Source organism: Cryptomeria japonica, chromosome 10 (genome assembly GCF_030272615.1).
Source record: "Cryptomeria japonica chromosome 10, Sugi_1.0, whole genome shotgun sequence".
NCBI lineage: Eukaryota > Viridiplantae > Streptophyta > Pinopsida > Cupressales > Cupressaceae > Cryptomeria > Cryptomeria japonica.
In genome coordinates, this window is record NC_081414.1 from 311,859,776 (window position 1) to 311,877,374 (window position 17,599).

At 39.7% G+C, this 17,599-nt stretch overlaps 1 protein-coding gene across 3 annotated transcripts in view; it reads left to right on the plus strand.

Moving 5' to 3' along the window:
• Positions 1-17,599, plus strand: part of LOC131041778 (uncharacterized) — a 191,832-nt gene that overhangs the window by 126,433 nt on the left and 47,800 nt on the right. For all 3 annotated transcript variants that reach the window (XM_057974985.2, XM_057974984.2, XM_057974986.2), the window contains one exon: positions 2,373-2,405. In XM_057974985.2, coding sequence (XP_057830968.2) covers positions 2,373-2,405 — 33 coding nt within the window. The remainder of the gene's footprint in view (positions 1-2,372; positions 2,406-17,599) is intronic.

The following is a 17,599-nucleotide window of genomic DNA, read 5'->3' on the forward strand; positions in this document are numbered from 1 at the left end:
GTTGGGTTTTTCTGTAATGTCCCAAGTTAAATTTATTAAGTATTTTAATCAATTTGCAGCAAAGGACATCTATTTAGGAATTACTTGATCTTTCCAAAATCATCAAATATTGATATTTGAAAACTTTTAGGAACTTCTCAATTAAATTCAACAATTTGCCAATCGGGTGAACAAAGCTATTCACCGAACTTCACAAAAATAGCACTGAAGCTTCATGAAACTTAAATTAAATGTTTAAAGTTGATTTCTAGCATGACATGCATCAGATTTGCTGTTTAATATTTCAAATAATAGCAGCAAACATCTGCAGCAATTTATCTCATAAACATATATCCAAACTGAAATCAAAACTACTCTCCAACAACTACAAACTCAAGGAAACTTACACAAACTCCACTATAAAGATATATATATCCAATAACACAAAAATGCATCTAAATTGCAGCAAACCCATAGCAACTTAGCTGCCATCAACTTCTGCAACAAATACAAACTCAAAAGTGAAGAAAACCTCAACTATTCAGCACAATGATGACCTCCAAAATGAGATTATTCAATTGTAACCCTTGACTCCCGTCTTAGATCACCTGGTAATTCCCTGACTCCTGTTCTTAGATCACTTGGTAATCCTTTGATTCTTGTCCTTAGATCACCTGGAAACTTTCAAACTCATTCTTTAGTCTCCTTCTCCATTGGTTTATCAGCCATTGAAGAAATAAGCCAAAATAATGAGAAGTGAAACCAAAATCATGTATAAATGAAATTACTTTCAAAATGCAAGTTTGGGCACCAAAATCCCACTCCCAAGGAAAGGAAACTTTCCTTTTGCCAAGTTTCTCCAAACTTTTACAACTTCCAAAGAAACTTTCCATTTCTCAAAATTGTCAAAACCACTAATTTCCAAACAGACAAGTCATGTGAATTTTCCCAAATCCTCATGCCAAAAGGTGGGAAATATTTAAATTTAAATATATTTGGTATTTGAATAACATTCAAATCTCAACCAAATTATCAAATTTATTATTATTTCCCAAACCGTCAACTGATCTTGATTTGCTATTTTGGGATTGTTGACTTACTATTTTTAGAAATTTTTGAAAAAGGGACATGACATTTTCAATGGCTTGTTAAAGTTGACCCAGTTATGCAAGTCAAGTGTTGCTAGCTAGATGCCCATAAAATGACAGATTGTCTATAACGCTAGAAAGTTTTGGCCACTTTTTGATCTGGTTTCAATCTTGAGGCATTTTTATTCCTATGGTTAAGTTGGGATGCCTCCAATCAGAAACAGAGTTCATTTGCTTCCTTTGCCTAGGTAGTTTGTATGCTTGTGCTTGTCCCCTTCCAATCGAATTGCTTAATCTTTATCCATGTCCACTTATAGTTGCTCATCTTTTGTACTTTTTTGCTCTGCATTGTTCTCGTAAATAATTAACTACTATTTTTGTGCTTGACTGTATTGGTTAAGTATAGAAATGGACAAAATACATGCATACTCATTACTAAAATATAAAATTTTGCCTTGTCATCGATAAATTGTAAAGATAACTTGAAGAAAGAATAATGTCACATATGAAGTTCCTGTGCAACAAATGGGTTCCCTCTATGTTTATAAAATTTGTGGAGGAAAACCTATCAGTTTGATTGTGTTGAGACATGGACCAGCTAGGACACAAACCTAGGACCTTCCATACGCTGTTGGAGTGCTCTACCACTGAGCTACTGGCCCCTCTTGGACCAGTCCATCGTCGGTCCGGGTGTGGCTTATTTCCAACACCAACACCCCCCCTTAAGCCACACCTCTCGTGTGCTTGGGGCCCCTAGCCTAGACCTGGCTCTGATACCATGTTGAGACATGGACCAGCTAGGACACGAACCTAGGACCTTCCATATGCTGCTGGAGTGCTCTACCACTGAGCTACTGGCCCCTCTTGGACCAGTCCATCGTCGGTCCGAGTGTGGCTTATTTCCAACACCAACAGATTGTGCATGGTGTTTTAGTATTGTAAGTTCTCTCCCAATTTAATATCATATCCATGGAAAATTAATACTAAAAAAATATAATATTGCATTATTTGTTGTTCAAGTACCATTTGCTAGAGGTTCGTTTTTGTTGCAACTGAGCTTCCACAGTTTCTAGAGGTGTAATCTTGACTCTTATAACATACCAGAATTGATCTATTTTCTTGTTGCAATAATTGGAATGCCAAAATCAGATAATCTTCTAGTAGAGTTAATGCTATTCTAGTTTATAGTCTCTTCTATAATGTGATGGTTATGTGTGGTCATCTATGCATTATCAAATACTTTAATGTATACATTTGAATTGTGCAATTCTTAATAATAATAGTTCACAAATTTCTAAAATGCAGGATGAATTTGAATCTATCTGCCAAGAGACTCAGGTTTGATGTTACTAACTTTCATAAGTTTTCAAGTTGGCCATGGAGAAAAATAATTGTTCTAATACATTCATGTTCAATTTGTCTAATATCATTGTACTTGGCCCAAGATTCAAAAGTGAGGTTTAATTTGTTCATACTCTCTCTTTCTCTCTCTCTATATTTTTAAAATTTCTTGATGTGCCACCATGTTTGGTTTCGTTTGGGTCAATAACCAATCTTTTGGGAATCGCTTCACAACCTAAAAAGTTGAACAAAGCTTAGGGTGGGAGAGCATTGGGAAATTCTCTTTATGGAAACTGTTTGGCTTTGATCTCTCTGTAGGAGTATGCAATTCTTTAACAGGAAGAAAAATTTATCTATGTGCTGATCTGATGTACTATGCTACTAAAACCAATACAGAAGGTGGACAATTTGATGTTTGTTGTATTTTTTGGCTGCCATCTACATCTTTAATTGTATTTGTAATGTGTGCATTCTTGAATACATGCCCATAATGCTATAAAATCAATTATTCGCACCTTTTATTCTGCTACTAACATGCGAGTCTTTTCCTTATACAAATTAAATGGTGTAAGAAAGAAGCATGCTGATTTGTTAAGTTGTATGTGACTGATCCCACTTCTACTTGCTGTTGTCTACAAGAATTATGCTTGCAATTAGTTGTTCATGTAAGTTGTAATGGTTGGTTTAGTGCTGAATTTTGTGAAATAGTTGCATAGAATGAAAACATTAATTAAGTAAAAGATTCAAACAAACATGGGAAGAGAGAATCAACACAAGAATTTGCCAAGAAGAAACTTAATGTGGGATAACTCCAAAAGTTTGGAGGTACGCCTCCTCATCTCCACTATCACAATGCAATAATTTCAAGCCAGTTGCTTCAATTGATTTTTCAAGATCAATGTGGGAGTTTTGCAACGCTTTTACAATACTATTCAAGCTTGCTTTGCTCCAAAAACATGCTTCACTACAACACTTGGTTGTTGTATAGTATTATGTTTCTAGAATGATTAATATATGATCTCAAGTGGGATTTTTTACAAATAAATGCACAATTTATTTCTGTACGGACCCCAAGCATTGATTTCCATGTAAAAATGGAGGAAAAATTCTGATTCCTGCTCTCTGTGCATTTGGAGTTATATATTTGTCAAAAGTGAAGGTAAAATTTGGCCCCATATTTGCCTATAATTTTCTTGTTGGTTCAAGATAAAGTTGTGACAAATTCATATGGAAATAAGGAGCTAACAAATTTTTTAATATCTCCTTTTTAGAACTGAGTCAATTTATTAGACCCGAAGCCTACCTTTACTCCCTGTAGGTTGAAGGGAGGATTTACAACGGAATAATATAGTATTAAATTATTAATTTTTGGATGCAAGTTATAACGTTGAAGAAAAATGACAATTTATTATTAATATTACTTTGGGCCAAAAAGAAAACAAAAATCTTGAAGTGAAAATATTGAGTATTCAAATAAAAGAAAATTGATTATCTTGAAGGTAATTAATAATTTAAAATAAAAGGAATGGATATTCAAAATAAAATCAAAAGTATTTTTTAGTCACTTTTTAGGGTTGGCTCAAAAAAGCATAAAAAAGGAAAAGATTGAAAACAACAATTCTTTCTGTCATTGCAAAATTTTCAAAAACCCTTGTGCAGAGCATTTGGTTCAGCATTCTTCCTTGAGGACAAAAACCTTATTGAATCTTTGGGAATCAGGAGATGAAAATCTTCTGGATTTTAGTGTTGGCTTCACCTAGAAGTCAAAATTGGGCTTATAGGTGGAATTGATTGGCTTTACCAAGTTGCAACAGATCTGTGAGAAAATTTAAAGAAAAGAAAGATGTATATGTGATTTTACAGTTTCTAGTAATTTTGGATAAGTTAGAAATTTAATTTATTTGTTGTCAAAATAAATTCAAACCACCCATACCAAAAATTCAATGATAGGTTGTACACTATTCATGGAAAAAGATGTGGGGGGTTCATAGCTAGTCACCCATTCAAACGAGTAAAATGCACATGGCGAAGGATATGCTAGAAGTTTTGATAGACTTCATTAATAATTTTTTCTGCTAGCTGACCGTACCAAGGAAAATCCAGATGCTACTATAAAAAGGAAAATAATTCAAAAAAAATATAAACATAGAGATTGCCAAACTTGGAAGTGTGATGTGGAAGGGAGAAATTGTAATGTCCCCTTCTCAATGATGTGCCTTCAGTGTCCTATTCTAGAGACCCATAGGCTATGTGGAATGGAGAATTAGGTTTCAAACGTTGGTGAAGCGAGAACTTACTATTTTTAGTAAGTTAGGGGTTGGCTGTTTGGTTGATGCTGTCTTACTAAGATTTCCATGCTCTGTCACTGGGTGCGAAGATCATGCTTTTTAGAGGAGTAATTCATGACTTACTATTTTTAGTAAGTGGCAGTATGGAGCATTTCTATTTTTGGCAGTGGACAGGGTCCTGATCCTACAACAGTTCTATGGTCTTCTTTACTCCGCTTCATTCTGGTTTTGTTGACGATCAATATGGGACTCATAAGTGATTTTATTAAATATTATTTCCTTGTTCTAAGGTTAATATTTAAATATTTGTATTTACTGATTAAATGTTTTGAAGATGACTTGGGGGAAAATAATTATCTGGTATCAATGTGTTATTTTCCTAAGTCAATGGCGTAATATTGGTGGTGATTTGGAAGGATAAAACGTCTCATGTTTTATATTTTTTATGTTGCAAAAAACGTCACCAAAGGTAAAGTTCGAACTTTGCCTAGGAAGAAGGGAAGTGGGCACCATGTTGGGTGGAGACTTGAAATGAAAATGAAAGGAGTTTGAGTTGAGTTTGGGCGCCATTTGCATTTGAATTTGGGGAGCATGAAGTTATAAATATGAGCCTTGGGCTCTCATTTTGCTATCTTCAAAGTTATAAACTTTGAAGCTTTAGAGTTCGACTCCCTAGTGTTACCAGTTTCGTACTTGAGATATAGAACCTAGCTGTGTGGTGTATTTTGTGACATTTTCAGTGCATATTTCAGTATTTTCGAAGTGTGGTGTGTTTTTTGGAGTTGCTGGTTTCCCTATGGCTGAAGCAAGTTTTTGATCATACCTCCTTGCCTGAGCGACTGATCATTCTGGGTACTGGCTCAATCCTTCTTTTTGTTGTTGGCGATATATCTTGTAAGTTTGTAGCACCATATTCTGAGTTTTAGATTTTATATTGCAAATCGAAATATCCTAGCTAGGCGTGGGTTTTGGTGAGTGCATTGGGATGTGTGCAGGGTGTTTTGGAGTGTTTGGTAGCTCTTCTTTGGTTTGTTGTGAGTTGCTGCTTGTCTAGTGTTTTGGTTTGGGAGTGATTTGGAGTGAATTGAAGGAGATTTGAGTGATATTGGTTGTAATGATCCTCTCGCTGCATGAGCAGTCGAGTTGAGTAGTTTTGTAATTCAGTCCTCTCGCTGAAATATTGCGGTAGAGTGATTTGTGTCTGAAGTGTTCTTCTCTTGGTTGGTTTACCGCCAAGTTCCTTGCTTTCCCGCTGAATAAGCGGAAGGGGTTGGCTTGCCACCCGTTATTGTATTTCAGTAGTTCAACAGTTTACCTCTAACGATCCCCTGCTACCATATGCTCTCACCCTCCTAGTCTGGGCTCTCGGTGATCAAAAAGTGTAGGGTTCCTTCTATTTGTTTAGTTTTCATTATTCTAACCCTAACGGGTGATTGGTGTGATTGTGATATTGCTCTAAAAAAACAAAAAAATTAGTGGGAATATTACAGAAATGTCTATTAAGAAAAAGAAGATTGTATTGTTGAAAAGTGGGAGCGCTGAAGCTTCATAAATTTTATGGTGTGTTTTAACTTTTTTAATTTGACTTCAAAAAAAAAGGACAACCGCCAGGGTTAAGGTGACATGGTAGTTAGGAGGGTGTAGAACAGGTCAACAGATGGATTTAAAACTTTGCAAATTCTGAGTCTTGTTTCCTTTATGCCAGCTGCTTGCCATAAGGGATATGTTAGAGGAGGCTGGGAATAGAAAATAAGGAAACATTAAGAGGAATTACTACCAAAGGAAGGGTATAAGTTAAAAATTTTTGCTTGTATTTTTCTGCTCTTCCACTATAGCAAGCAACCCACCTATTTCAGGTTTATTTATTTATTTATATTTAATGAGTATTGGCAAAAAAAAATTAAACAATATTTTTTTGGTCATCAGTATTGAATAAACATTTTGCTAATGAAATTTAGTGAAATCCTTTAGAAATTATTTATATTAAGAATTGCTGGAAAATAGAAACAAAATAAAAACATATATATTATATTTGTCAGTAAATATTGAGAAGGGATATTTTAGTGGTCTTAGACCCACTTTAACTGCCAGATGTGGAAAAAATATTTTGTGAAAAATTTTCAGGTCCAGTTTCATGTGTGAAGGTGGTAGGGAATTAAAATTTTACGAAAGAGAAAGGAGGAAAGATCCGGTTCTTCCAAAAATCATAGTAGGACAACAGGACATGGAGGTAATGGGCAAAAATATTATGGATGTAGATGATGTTCGGTTTGAGAGGTTTGTATAGGGATAGGAATGGTTAGTAGGTATGATGGCATAGTTGGTTAGAATAGCAACATATTGAGGGAACACATTGGTGAAGTTAGCTCGTTAGGAGCAAATGTTCACTAAAATGTCCAAGGGATAGTTGTAGTTTCTGCTGCAAGGCCTTTTAGCCAAAATTCATATGCAAGGAAGAGGTAGTCATTGAGCTAGAAGTCCAAACTTAAATAGTTGATGACATAATGGCCAGTTAGGAGGAGTAGAGACTCCTTCCAACAGAAATTAAGTATAGGCTCTTTCCACCTGAAATTAGGGAGGCCATGTCATTTGCAAATTCTATGAGCTTGAAGAAAAACAAGGGTGGTTAGAGAGTTGATAGGAGGCAATAAAAAAACCCATGGGATCTCAAACAGGCATTGAGGAAATTGACAGTTCTTACATTTGTGGATCAAAAAAGTGTACCGTGGGCTCCTGGTTTCAAAAACTGGACACATTTTTATCATTGAGACCTATGATGGCGGATGAGGCCATCAAATTCATTACCCTTCATTTGGAGCATTTAGCACGTACTACGGGTTGATCACATTGGGGCACAATCATATTCATTCCTATGCAGAGTTCATTGACAAGTTGATTGAAAGATTTGAAAAAGTTGATCCAGAGATCCACTTTTGTGAGCTAGCCTAGCTCAAATAGTTACATACAATCGATTCCTATGTGGCTGATTTTTAGAGACTTTTGGTTATGGTACTTGATGTTTGGGAGAGGAGGCTAGTGATTGTGTTTATTGAAGGCTTAATTGAACCCCTTAGAGGCTTGGTTAGAGCTTTCAATCCTATATTTTTATAGGAGGATATTAAGAATGTGATGCAGAAGCATCCCCGATTCACAACAATCTTGCATCAACCAAAAACATTTTCCTTTCTATTTTGTTTTCTAGTTTGCAGGTTTAGTTTTCCTTTCTGTGTGTCTCGGTTTTGGCTCACCGGATCCTATGGAGTTGGATTCTACTTGAAGACTTGATCATTTTTCTTGCTTTTAGACTGCATCTCATTTGGATCACTTACCGGCAAGATATCGCTACCAGTTTCCATGACAGTTTCTTGTTAGCTTGAGACCTATTCTGGTGATCTATCAGAACCCATTCCAAAACTTGCGGAGCCTTAAGCGTTGATTTCGATGTTCCTTGGTGTGTAGCCGACCTTTTCCCGCGATCTACGTTTCATCCTTTCGATTTTCCGGAGGAATCTCTTGGCGGAGGCCGATCTTGTTCATTTTGCACATTGGTCTTGTTTTTCGTGTTTTGATCCCTTTTGGGCCGACTGGATCCTTTGAATCGATATATATATATTTGTAAAAATCGTGCTTTAGAATGTAATCAATTAGAATCAATCAGAGTATCAAATAGATAGACTGTGCCTAGAAGATAGATCTTTCGATTCAGGGTCCCGATTGTGACCTATTCTACCAGGCCTGTGTGCCGGTATGTTGTAACTCGGTTGTCACTAGTTGGATGTAATAAAATTTCATGCAATAAAACTATCTGTTCTGCATAGCCTCCATATTTATGTGTTTCCGTTGTGTTTACTCTTGCTAACCGGTCCGAACTGATCTCCTTGACGTCCCTCCTCACCGGTGACTGCTTCAGAAGGCATTGTATCCCATAACTTTAGCTAATAGGGGTAGATTTCAGCCTATAGGGTAGCAGAGATGACACCTCTTGATCAATCAAAATCACCACCTTATAGACAAGCAAGGATTTCCACATTTGGGCAGTAGAAGAAACCATCCCAACAGAGTCACCACAACAAAGAATGGCCTAAAACCACTAAAGAAGTGGAATAAAAAAGCGAACTCCGAAGAAAGAAGATTTGCTTTTCATGCAAAGAGTGTGAGAACTAGGACATAAGTGTCTTCAAAAAGGACAAGCTCATTACATAGAGGTAACCTTTGAGGACAAGGAGGCAAAGGAATTTGAGGTAGTACCAAAGGGGGAGGAAGTAGAGGTAGAAGTTCCCAAAGTGCAGAGGACTACTAGTAGCACTTTAGTTGCACTACCAAGTGCACCCCAATACCCATTCAAAATTTGTGGAGTGTTAAAGGGATAGAATGTGATGTTATTGATTGATAGTGGGGCAACCCACTACTTTAGTTTGGTTAGTTAGAGGGTGTTATGTGCAAAAGAATTTTAGGGATTCGATGTCATGGTGCCAAATGAAAATTCCATACCATGCACCTTTGAGGGTCAAAGTATTATACATTACACTAGGTTCATACAAAATGGCTAATGTATGCACCTTTGAGGGTCAAATTATTATACATTACACTAGGTTCATACAAAATGTCTAATGATTTGTATGTAATTGGTATAAGGGAAACAAATTTGGCATTAGGGGTACAATGGCTTCATTCCCTTGAAGAAATATCCTAAAATTTTAAAATCGTGGAGTTGAAATTCTACAAAGATTTTAGCTAAGAGGATGGAGGAGAACTTTCGTAAGGGAGAAATAGAGTAGGTGGAATAGTGCTTTGTGAGGGATACTTCCACAGCCAAGGGTAAGAGATCTTATCTAGTTGAGATACAAACAATTTTGGATAGGGATGGTGCATTGTTTAGTGACTTACCTCATGGATCACCTCTTGATAGAGGATTTGAGCACATCATAGAGCTTGAGGTAGTTTCTAAGCCAATCATGGTTACTCTATATTGTCACTCGAGAGGTTTCAAGGAAGAAATTGAGAAATACAATAAGGAGTTGTTGGAGATGGGATTCAAACACCTTGGTTCTAGTCCCTTTGCATCATCGTTAGGGTTGGTGAAAAAGGATGGCACCTATTTACTCCCTACGGTGAGTTGTTCAAGTTCACGAAATAAACAGTAAATGGACACAAAACATATAACCATGAACTACGATTGTACTCAGAACATTAAGTAATGGTCACAACAATATGCCAGAAAGTAGTTCTCTTTTATTGCATTCCAAAGCTAGTACATCAACAACAACATTCCCATGGTTCCCTTACGTTGTACTTATATAAGACACCCATCAGTTGGTAGAGATGCCAACCGTCACAACTACCGACTCACCCCTACGGGAACTAATGGTTGTCTTATTACACAAAACATGACTTAGCAAAGTATAAGTATTAGCCTGATTACCGCCTAACATTAGCCCCCCCAAACAGTAGTCGTCTTCCAGACAACGAAGATAGAATGGGAGCTGGACAACTGAAAACTAAGACTGAGAGGGATGAGAAGACGTCCCTGGAGTGGTGAAACTTGAATTCTGCAACCGGGACTGCTGCAGTTGCTCCGTGCAGAGCCGTAAGTTCCTCTCGGCATCCAGCTGGCGTTCACGAGCTTTCTTCAACATGAGAGCTACTTCCATTAAATCATTATCCTTCTGCTCCACCTCACGTGTCAGGACCGAGATCTTCTCCTCCAATGCCTTCATCTGAACACTCTGTTAGGCCATACAGGTCTTCTGTAGTGCAGCCTCCTCCTCCAGCTCAGTTCGAATCTGCTTCTTCACAGTAGGAAGTTTGTTAGGGGTCAATAACACATGTTAGTTTATAGTTGGTTTGGGTGTTTATGTTTAGTTATGTATGAATTGCCAAGAGGTTCCCGTGGGGTAGTTGTTAGTTAGTGACAGTTGGCAACTTGGCCAACTGTCGAGTCTATATAATGTATGGATGGAACCTTGGCAAATTAGTATTGTATTGGGATATTAGAGAATCCAATAAAGATATCATTATTCTTCCATAGCTGTTCTGTAATTGTTATTTATGCTTTAATATATGTTAATGTTCTTGTTATATGGATTGTTGGTACTGTGGAATATCTCTGTTTATCCGTGACTTTACCAACCTCACCGTATGGACTAAACATTTTGGCGCCATTGCCTGTACGGACCTAGAGATAACTATGGCTGTAGGCGGAAGGAATTAATGGGTCGGCCATTCAACCAACAATTAATTGTCGTAGACAGTGACACACGAAGAAAGTACCGCGGAAGAGGCATGAGAGGATCAGTTGACGACATACTTGGTAGAGTTGTGGGACGTGTCGGTTACGCAGTACGTATAGAGGGAGGTTGAGGAGAGAGCCGTCTCTGAAGGCATGGTACGTGGTGAACTCACCGGCAACACTCCCGTCTTTGATCTGCTCGGAAGTATTCCAAGGTTGCTTGCCAGAAATCTGATTGAACTCCAAGACCGAACCGAGGAAACTGCATGGGAACTCCGAGAGCAGCTCTGCCTAATTATACATTTGACCCAGTTTGAGTCCATTCATGAGGCTTATCATCCAAATGGCTATGTTTGAAGCCCTACTTGCTCCTATTAACTTGCTTTTCACCATGACCATCAACATCTGCTAGTCACGAGTGGCAATGAAGGAACGTTTCAGTCCTTGGCTGTTGCTGCTTGCCCACAAACTTTTCCATTCAGCACGAGTCAAATCGCTCCGACACAGCAATTTTAGCAACCAGTCCTCCGTTCCTTGGTCATTTTGGCAGTTGGTTTTACCGTAGATTCCCCCCTGTCTGGTATTCCAAATACCCTTTGAAAGTCGCCAGGTTTGAAGGAAACTGTGATAGTGCAGTCCTCGTACTCTATTATAGATTTTTGCCTATTAGAATCATAACTTGCTACCATGGTTCGGAGAACTGGCTCGAAATCTTTTATGTTGAAGGTTTGCATTTGGATGGCATGGTCTACCTTGGCCTTTCTGAGAGAATTCTTCAGTGCATAGTCTGGAGGGGTTTCATCCCACCAGCTGCGACATTCACTCCTTGTGACACTTTCGAAGGCCAAGGTTTCTACCGTCACTTTCTCCTACTAGTCTCGTTGAATTCTTGGCCGCACTTTGGCCTTCTTGGCTCTGCTGCTGCTTGGTTCTCCTGTTGCCATCATGATTGTGTGCTTAGGATTCTATGGTTTTCCCTTGTCCTTTTCTTGCCCTCGACCATTATTGTAACGGTTCGAATTTTTTGTTCGGTTGGGGTCACCCTAACTTGTCTTCACCATATTGGCATTACCAAATCCGCCTTCACCGTATGGGCTGCTAACCACTCCTTCACCGTACGGACTACTTCCTTTGGTATGGGATATACGACTGCCAACAAATTCTTCAACCAATGCGGTACGAATTTCTTCCAACTTTGCACAAATACTCGATTTTTTTTCCTGATTCCTTCACGCTTCGTACGGTATCCTACCACTACCGTACGGTCTTCTTCTAGTCGCCCTCTACGCTGGATATTGCGTACAGATTTGTACGGCTGATATGCAACCTTGCTAGGTTGGTCTCCTCTGGCCCGTACGATGCTGAGTTCATCGATTGTGGGGGTAATTCGTACGATGCTCCTCTCTCACCTTCCTCTGACTGTACTTGGCTGTACGGGTTGTTTTCTGTGTATACGGGCTGGTCGTACAGAGTGTTTGTTGTGTGTACTGGCTCGCCGTATGGATTGTCTGCTGTGTGCATGGGCTCGTATGCTGCTGTGGATGATGTTTGTACAGTTATGTCCTTTTCTGGCCTCCTTCGAATGAACTTGTACGACAATTGCCTGCACTTCGATGTGATTTCGTACGACAACTCTTGTAATGATGGTACGGTAGCGTACGACTGCCTTTGGCTTTTTGGAATTCGTACTTCCTCCTCTCCTGCGCTGCTCAGTTGGTTTGGACTAGACGACAGGGCTAATTTATAGAGTTTTTACTCCTTCAAAATTAGGGTTGCTAAAACATATTTTATTAATTTTCTATAAAATAACTTTTGTTTTGCTTGAGTCAATTTTCCTTTTCCCAACTTTAATATTTCTACCCTTTCTTTTAATTTTTCCTTAATTTTAAACCCTTGTCTTTTAATTTTTAATACTTGCCTTGCTTTTTCTGTCTTCAATATTCCTCTTTTGAAATATTTTTTTAATATTTTTACTTGGCAAGAATTTTCAAAATGTAGCCTTCGTACCTTTAATTTTCCGCAGAGCTTGTCATTTTGCTTCTTCTGGTTGTTTTTCCTGTCCCCTCCTTTTACCAGCTGTTCTTCGAGGGCTCGTACTATCTTCTTTTGTTTCCGCAGCTTAGCTTTTTGCACCCGACATTTCACCCTTTTCCCCAGTGTTATTCTATAGCAGATTCCTTCCTTATCTTCTTGCTCGGTCCTTTGTCAGCATCATCCTCATTGTCTAGGTCCTGCATTTTCCTTTTCACCCCAATGGGATCTCCTTGAGGTCTTACTTTGATCTCCAAATCATGTAGCCATGCACATACGTGCAGTAGTGACCTATAACACTCTTTTAGGTCCCATATTTTGAACACCAATGGTGCCGATCCCACTCCTTTATAACTGCCATCTATATACCAACCTCCATACTGTTGGTAGCATGTCACTTTCTCGCCATCCAGCTGTGGTGGGCCCGCGGGTTTAGGGATCACTCGGTAAAGTGCATTGGGGCCGGCTTCTTGCTCGCCAGGTTGTAGCACTATCACAAACAAATCTTAGGCTTTGAATACCATTTCAGACACGGTCCCAAAGTTGCACCGTACTCCTTTAAGTCTACCTCCTCCAGGTTGATTGGCTCGTCTTCCTTCTCGACAAGTTCTACCTTTCATTTGGCCTCCGCTTCTTCGTCAATGTCGTATGCAATATAGCCTTAGCGAAGTCCTTCTTATGGGGCTCTTTTCCTCCAATGCCCTGTGATCCTTATCCATACTGCCAGATCACTAAAGTAGGCATTTGTAAGGTGCTTGTGAATTCTGGGTATCGCAATGCCTTCAACTTGTTTGGGCACGAGTCTTTCTTCTATGAATGTGAGCGTCTTAGCCCAATCTTCATCATGTCTGTAGGGTTCTGCAGCGACCACGTGATCTTCCTCTACTTCCTTACTTCTTCCAATGGTCCAGTCTCCCTTTGTGGCATATCCCAACATGTTGATTGATAGGACTGGTTTATCACGTTCCCTATACAGTTTCAACTTCGAGCCGTTGCAAGGGTTGCAAATTGGATTATCATCCAGGGTGGAAAGTTTTACTGCTCCATTCTTCCCTACTTCCCTGATCTTATAGGGCCCCAACCAAGGAGCTTTGAACTTCCTAGGACAAAGTTCGTTGCAACCATTATACTTGAGGACCGATTGTTCGGGACAAAAGTTTGTCCGCCGGAGATGTTTGTCGTGCCAATACTATCGCCAACGTTGGGCCACTTCGGTCGCCCACTGTGCCATCATCCGACGTTCATCTAACTTGGTGAGGTTCATAAGTCAAGCGTTTAGACTCTCCTCATCTCCTAGCTGGTTGTCAACAACAATTCGTAGGTTTGGTACGGTGTATTCCGCTGGTACCACCGTCTCTTGGCTGTACATGAGTTGGAACGGTGTATGGCTCGTGGTCACGTTTTATGTGGTATGGTACACCCATAGTACCATTGGTAGACATTCCTCCCAATCATCCCATTCGACTCCATACGATTTATTATGATAGACACCAACACTTTATTTGTGGCTTCTGCTTGGCCATTCGCTCGAGGGTAGTACAGGCTTGAAAGGTTGCGAAAGATTTTTTACTCGGTCGTCATTGTCCGGATGACCTGGTTAACAAAGTGAACCCCTCTATCACTTGTGATTTGAATTGGAATCCTGAACCTGGTCACAATCTGTTCGTACAGAAACCTCGCCGTACTTATGGCAGTGTTGTCCGACAAAGCTCTAGCCTCGACCCACTTTTTCAGGTACTCCGTGGCTACCACAATGTACCGACATCTATGCATATTGCTCACCTTGAGAGGTCCTACAAAATCCAATCCCCATCTTTCAAACAGTTCCTGCGGCTGGGAGGGAAACAAGGGCATGAAGTCCCATTTAAGAGGCTTCCCTGTACGCTGGAATGTGTCACATTCGACCACCCATTCGCGCGCATTAGTGTGCAAGTTCGGCCACCACAGTCCTGCCAACAATACTTACGTGCGGTAGCATCAGGCCCCATGTGGCCCCTGACCAATCTGTCATGAGCTTCCATCAGTACATTTGGAATTTCTTCTTGCATCACACATCTTCGTAGGATATGGTCTGGTGCCATCTTGTATAGTAGGCCATTGATTAGTTGAAAGGTTTTACTTTTCAGTGCCAACTTATGTCGTTCCCTTGGTGGCATGTCTTGTGGAAACGTCGAGGTGGATAGGTACTCGCCAATGCTCTCGTACCAAGGAGGTAGTATGGCTATTTGGAAGGCATCGGGAAAATCCTCATTCACTCCTTCCCCAAGCTCTCCGGATTTGATTTTTGATAGTTAGTCCACTATGACATGACTCTTCCCAAGGCGTACGATGATTGTAAAGGTGAATTCTTTGAGTAGTAGCAACCATCGGCTTACCTGTCCTTGGATTATTGGTTTGCTCACCAAGTACATCAGGGTTTGATGTTCTATGTAAAAGGTGAATGGTGTTGCCAAGAGGTAGTGGCGGAACTTTTGCACTGAGTACACCATCCCTAGTGCCTCCCTCTCTGTCGTACTATAGTTCCGTTTGGCCTTGGAGAGAAGATGGATAGCGAAAAAAATAGTGTGGTCCAGCCCCTGTACACCTACTTGTGCCAGGGTGGCACCGATGGCGAAGTTGGAGGCGTCCACGTGGACATGGAACTCCTTGTCCCAATCAGGTGGACTCCAAGATTGGTGCACTCACCAATCGGGATTTTAATTCCTTGAATGCTTCCTCCTGTTCTGCTGCCCACGTGAATGGTTCATCTTTTCTCGTCAACTTATCCAGAGGGCATGACACCTATGCAAAACTTTTGATAAAACTTATCCACACAATGTGCCCCAACAGCTTACCCTGCAGTACCATGAATCGACACTTCTTTGGGTTGAGGGCTAGTCGGGCCCTCCTACATCTCTCCATGCACTCCCCAATTGCCAACAGATTGCTGCCTTAATAGGTGACAGATGGTTCCTTCCCTTGCTGATTGTCTAGGTCTGATCGGCTTTGCAGAAAATTGTGAAGTCTTAGGATAAGACAATTTTCTATTCGATTTTTAGAGATGGTGCGAATGTGGATGTTTATGGAGAGGACATGACACTCTAGTAGAAGTAGAACCCTCTCCCACATGAAATCAAACATCCACAAACCCTCTAAGCAATGACACGCTAGGCTGCAAACTCTCCAATGCAGTGCCTTTCTTTTTGTCTCCCCCTTCATATGCAATCTAGTTGCCTCAATCTTCTCAACTAGAGCTATGGTTTCACAACCTTTCATCCCTTTACCACCTATTCATAAAAGATGACAATAAACTCCTATATAGCTGCCCTATATTGTTTTTTGCACAAATGGCAAAGCCATTCTTTACTCCTCCCTGATTTTTTTTTTCTTTTTTCTTTTATCAACTCATGATGCAAATTGTAATAGAGGTTTGTTGCGGTTAAAATAGGTTGTTTGCATAGGTTCTGAGGACTTAAAAAGAACATTCAAAAGGGTTTGAAGTAGCTGGTCCTACTAGACTCCCACTCCCTAAAGCACCCCCAATGGCTGGCATACTTCTATGAGTTCTACTTCTAGGTCTACTTCTTTCATGCATTTGAACCTCAACCTGATCACTATCATTACTAGTACTCTCGTTGCTGCTCATGACTTTTTTGGTTAAGAATTGAAAAGAGAGCTGCAAGTTCAAAGAAAAGAAAAATAAACTCACGATGCCCTTCCTATGTGGTAAAAAAATTGAAAAAAAACTCGAAAAAATACAAAACAAACTGAAAAAACAATGTAAAATGAAGAACTTACCTCTAATGGAGTGGATTTGATGCCATAGTTTCCTGTTTCAACTACTATTGTCTCCTCTTTCATTTGTTGCTGTTCACCTCAAGTTTGCAAATGTCAAAATGAGAATGTTTTTTTTTTCTTTTTGGTTGTTTTGATAAGTTAAATAGATTTGTTTAAAGGGTGAGGGGGGAAGGAGGGTCCTTGTGAGCCCAACTATCCCTTTTTTTTTCCTAATTTAAAAATGTGGTTTTCTTTTTAAAGAAAAAACAATTCAAAACAATGTTGGGCCATAGCTGTGTTTTGCCAATAAAGTGTAATTCAATGCATTGCAGAAATAATAGACATGACAGAATACATCATGACAGAATATAAAGAAACTCAGATCTTCCTTGATTCATAATATTGTCAGTACAATGACAATGACCATACTAACTCCGTCCCCATGACCAAGGACTCGCTAATATATAAAGGTGACCGGTCAGTTACTTGGTGTCAACTGTCGACAATTGACGGGTTAACTGCCGTCATTAACTCTAATTACATTAAATGTCTTATTGCTTAATTACCCGACAACATCATCCCCCCCCAAAAGAAATGTCGTCTCTTGACAATAGACAACAAAATGGGAATGATATGCCTACAACAGATAACAACTACAAACCCCACAAAATAACAACTACACACAGACTACTGAGGGGGTAAGGGAGGCGTCCCTGATGGTGGAGGGGTTGGGGTTGCTACTGCCAACTGCTCCCGAAGCTGTACCACCTGGTCGGTCTGGTATCGGAGGTCCTGCTCAACCTGCAACTGCCGCTCCTGGGAACTCCTCACTCGAAACACTGCCTCCATCAATTCCTGATGCTTCTCCTCCAACTCAGCTGCCAGGG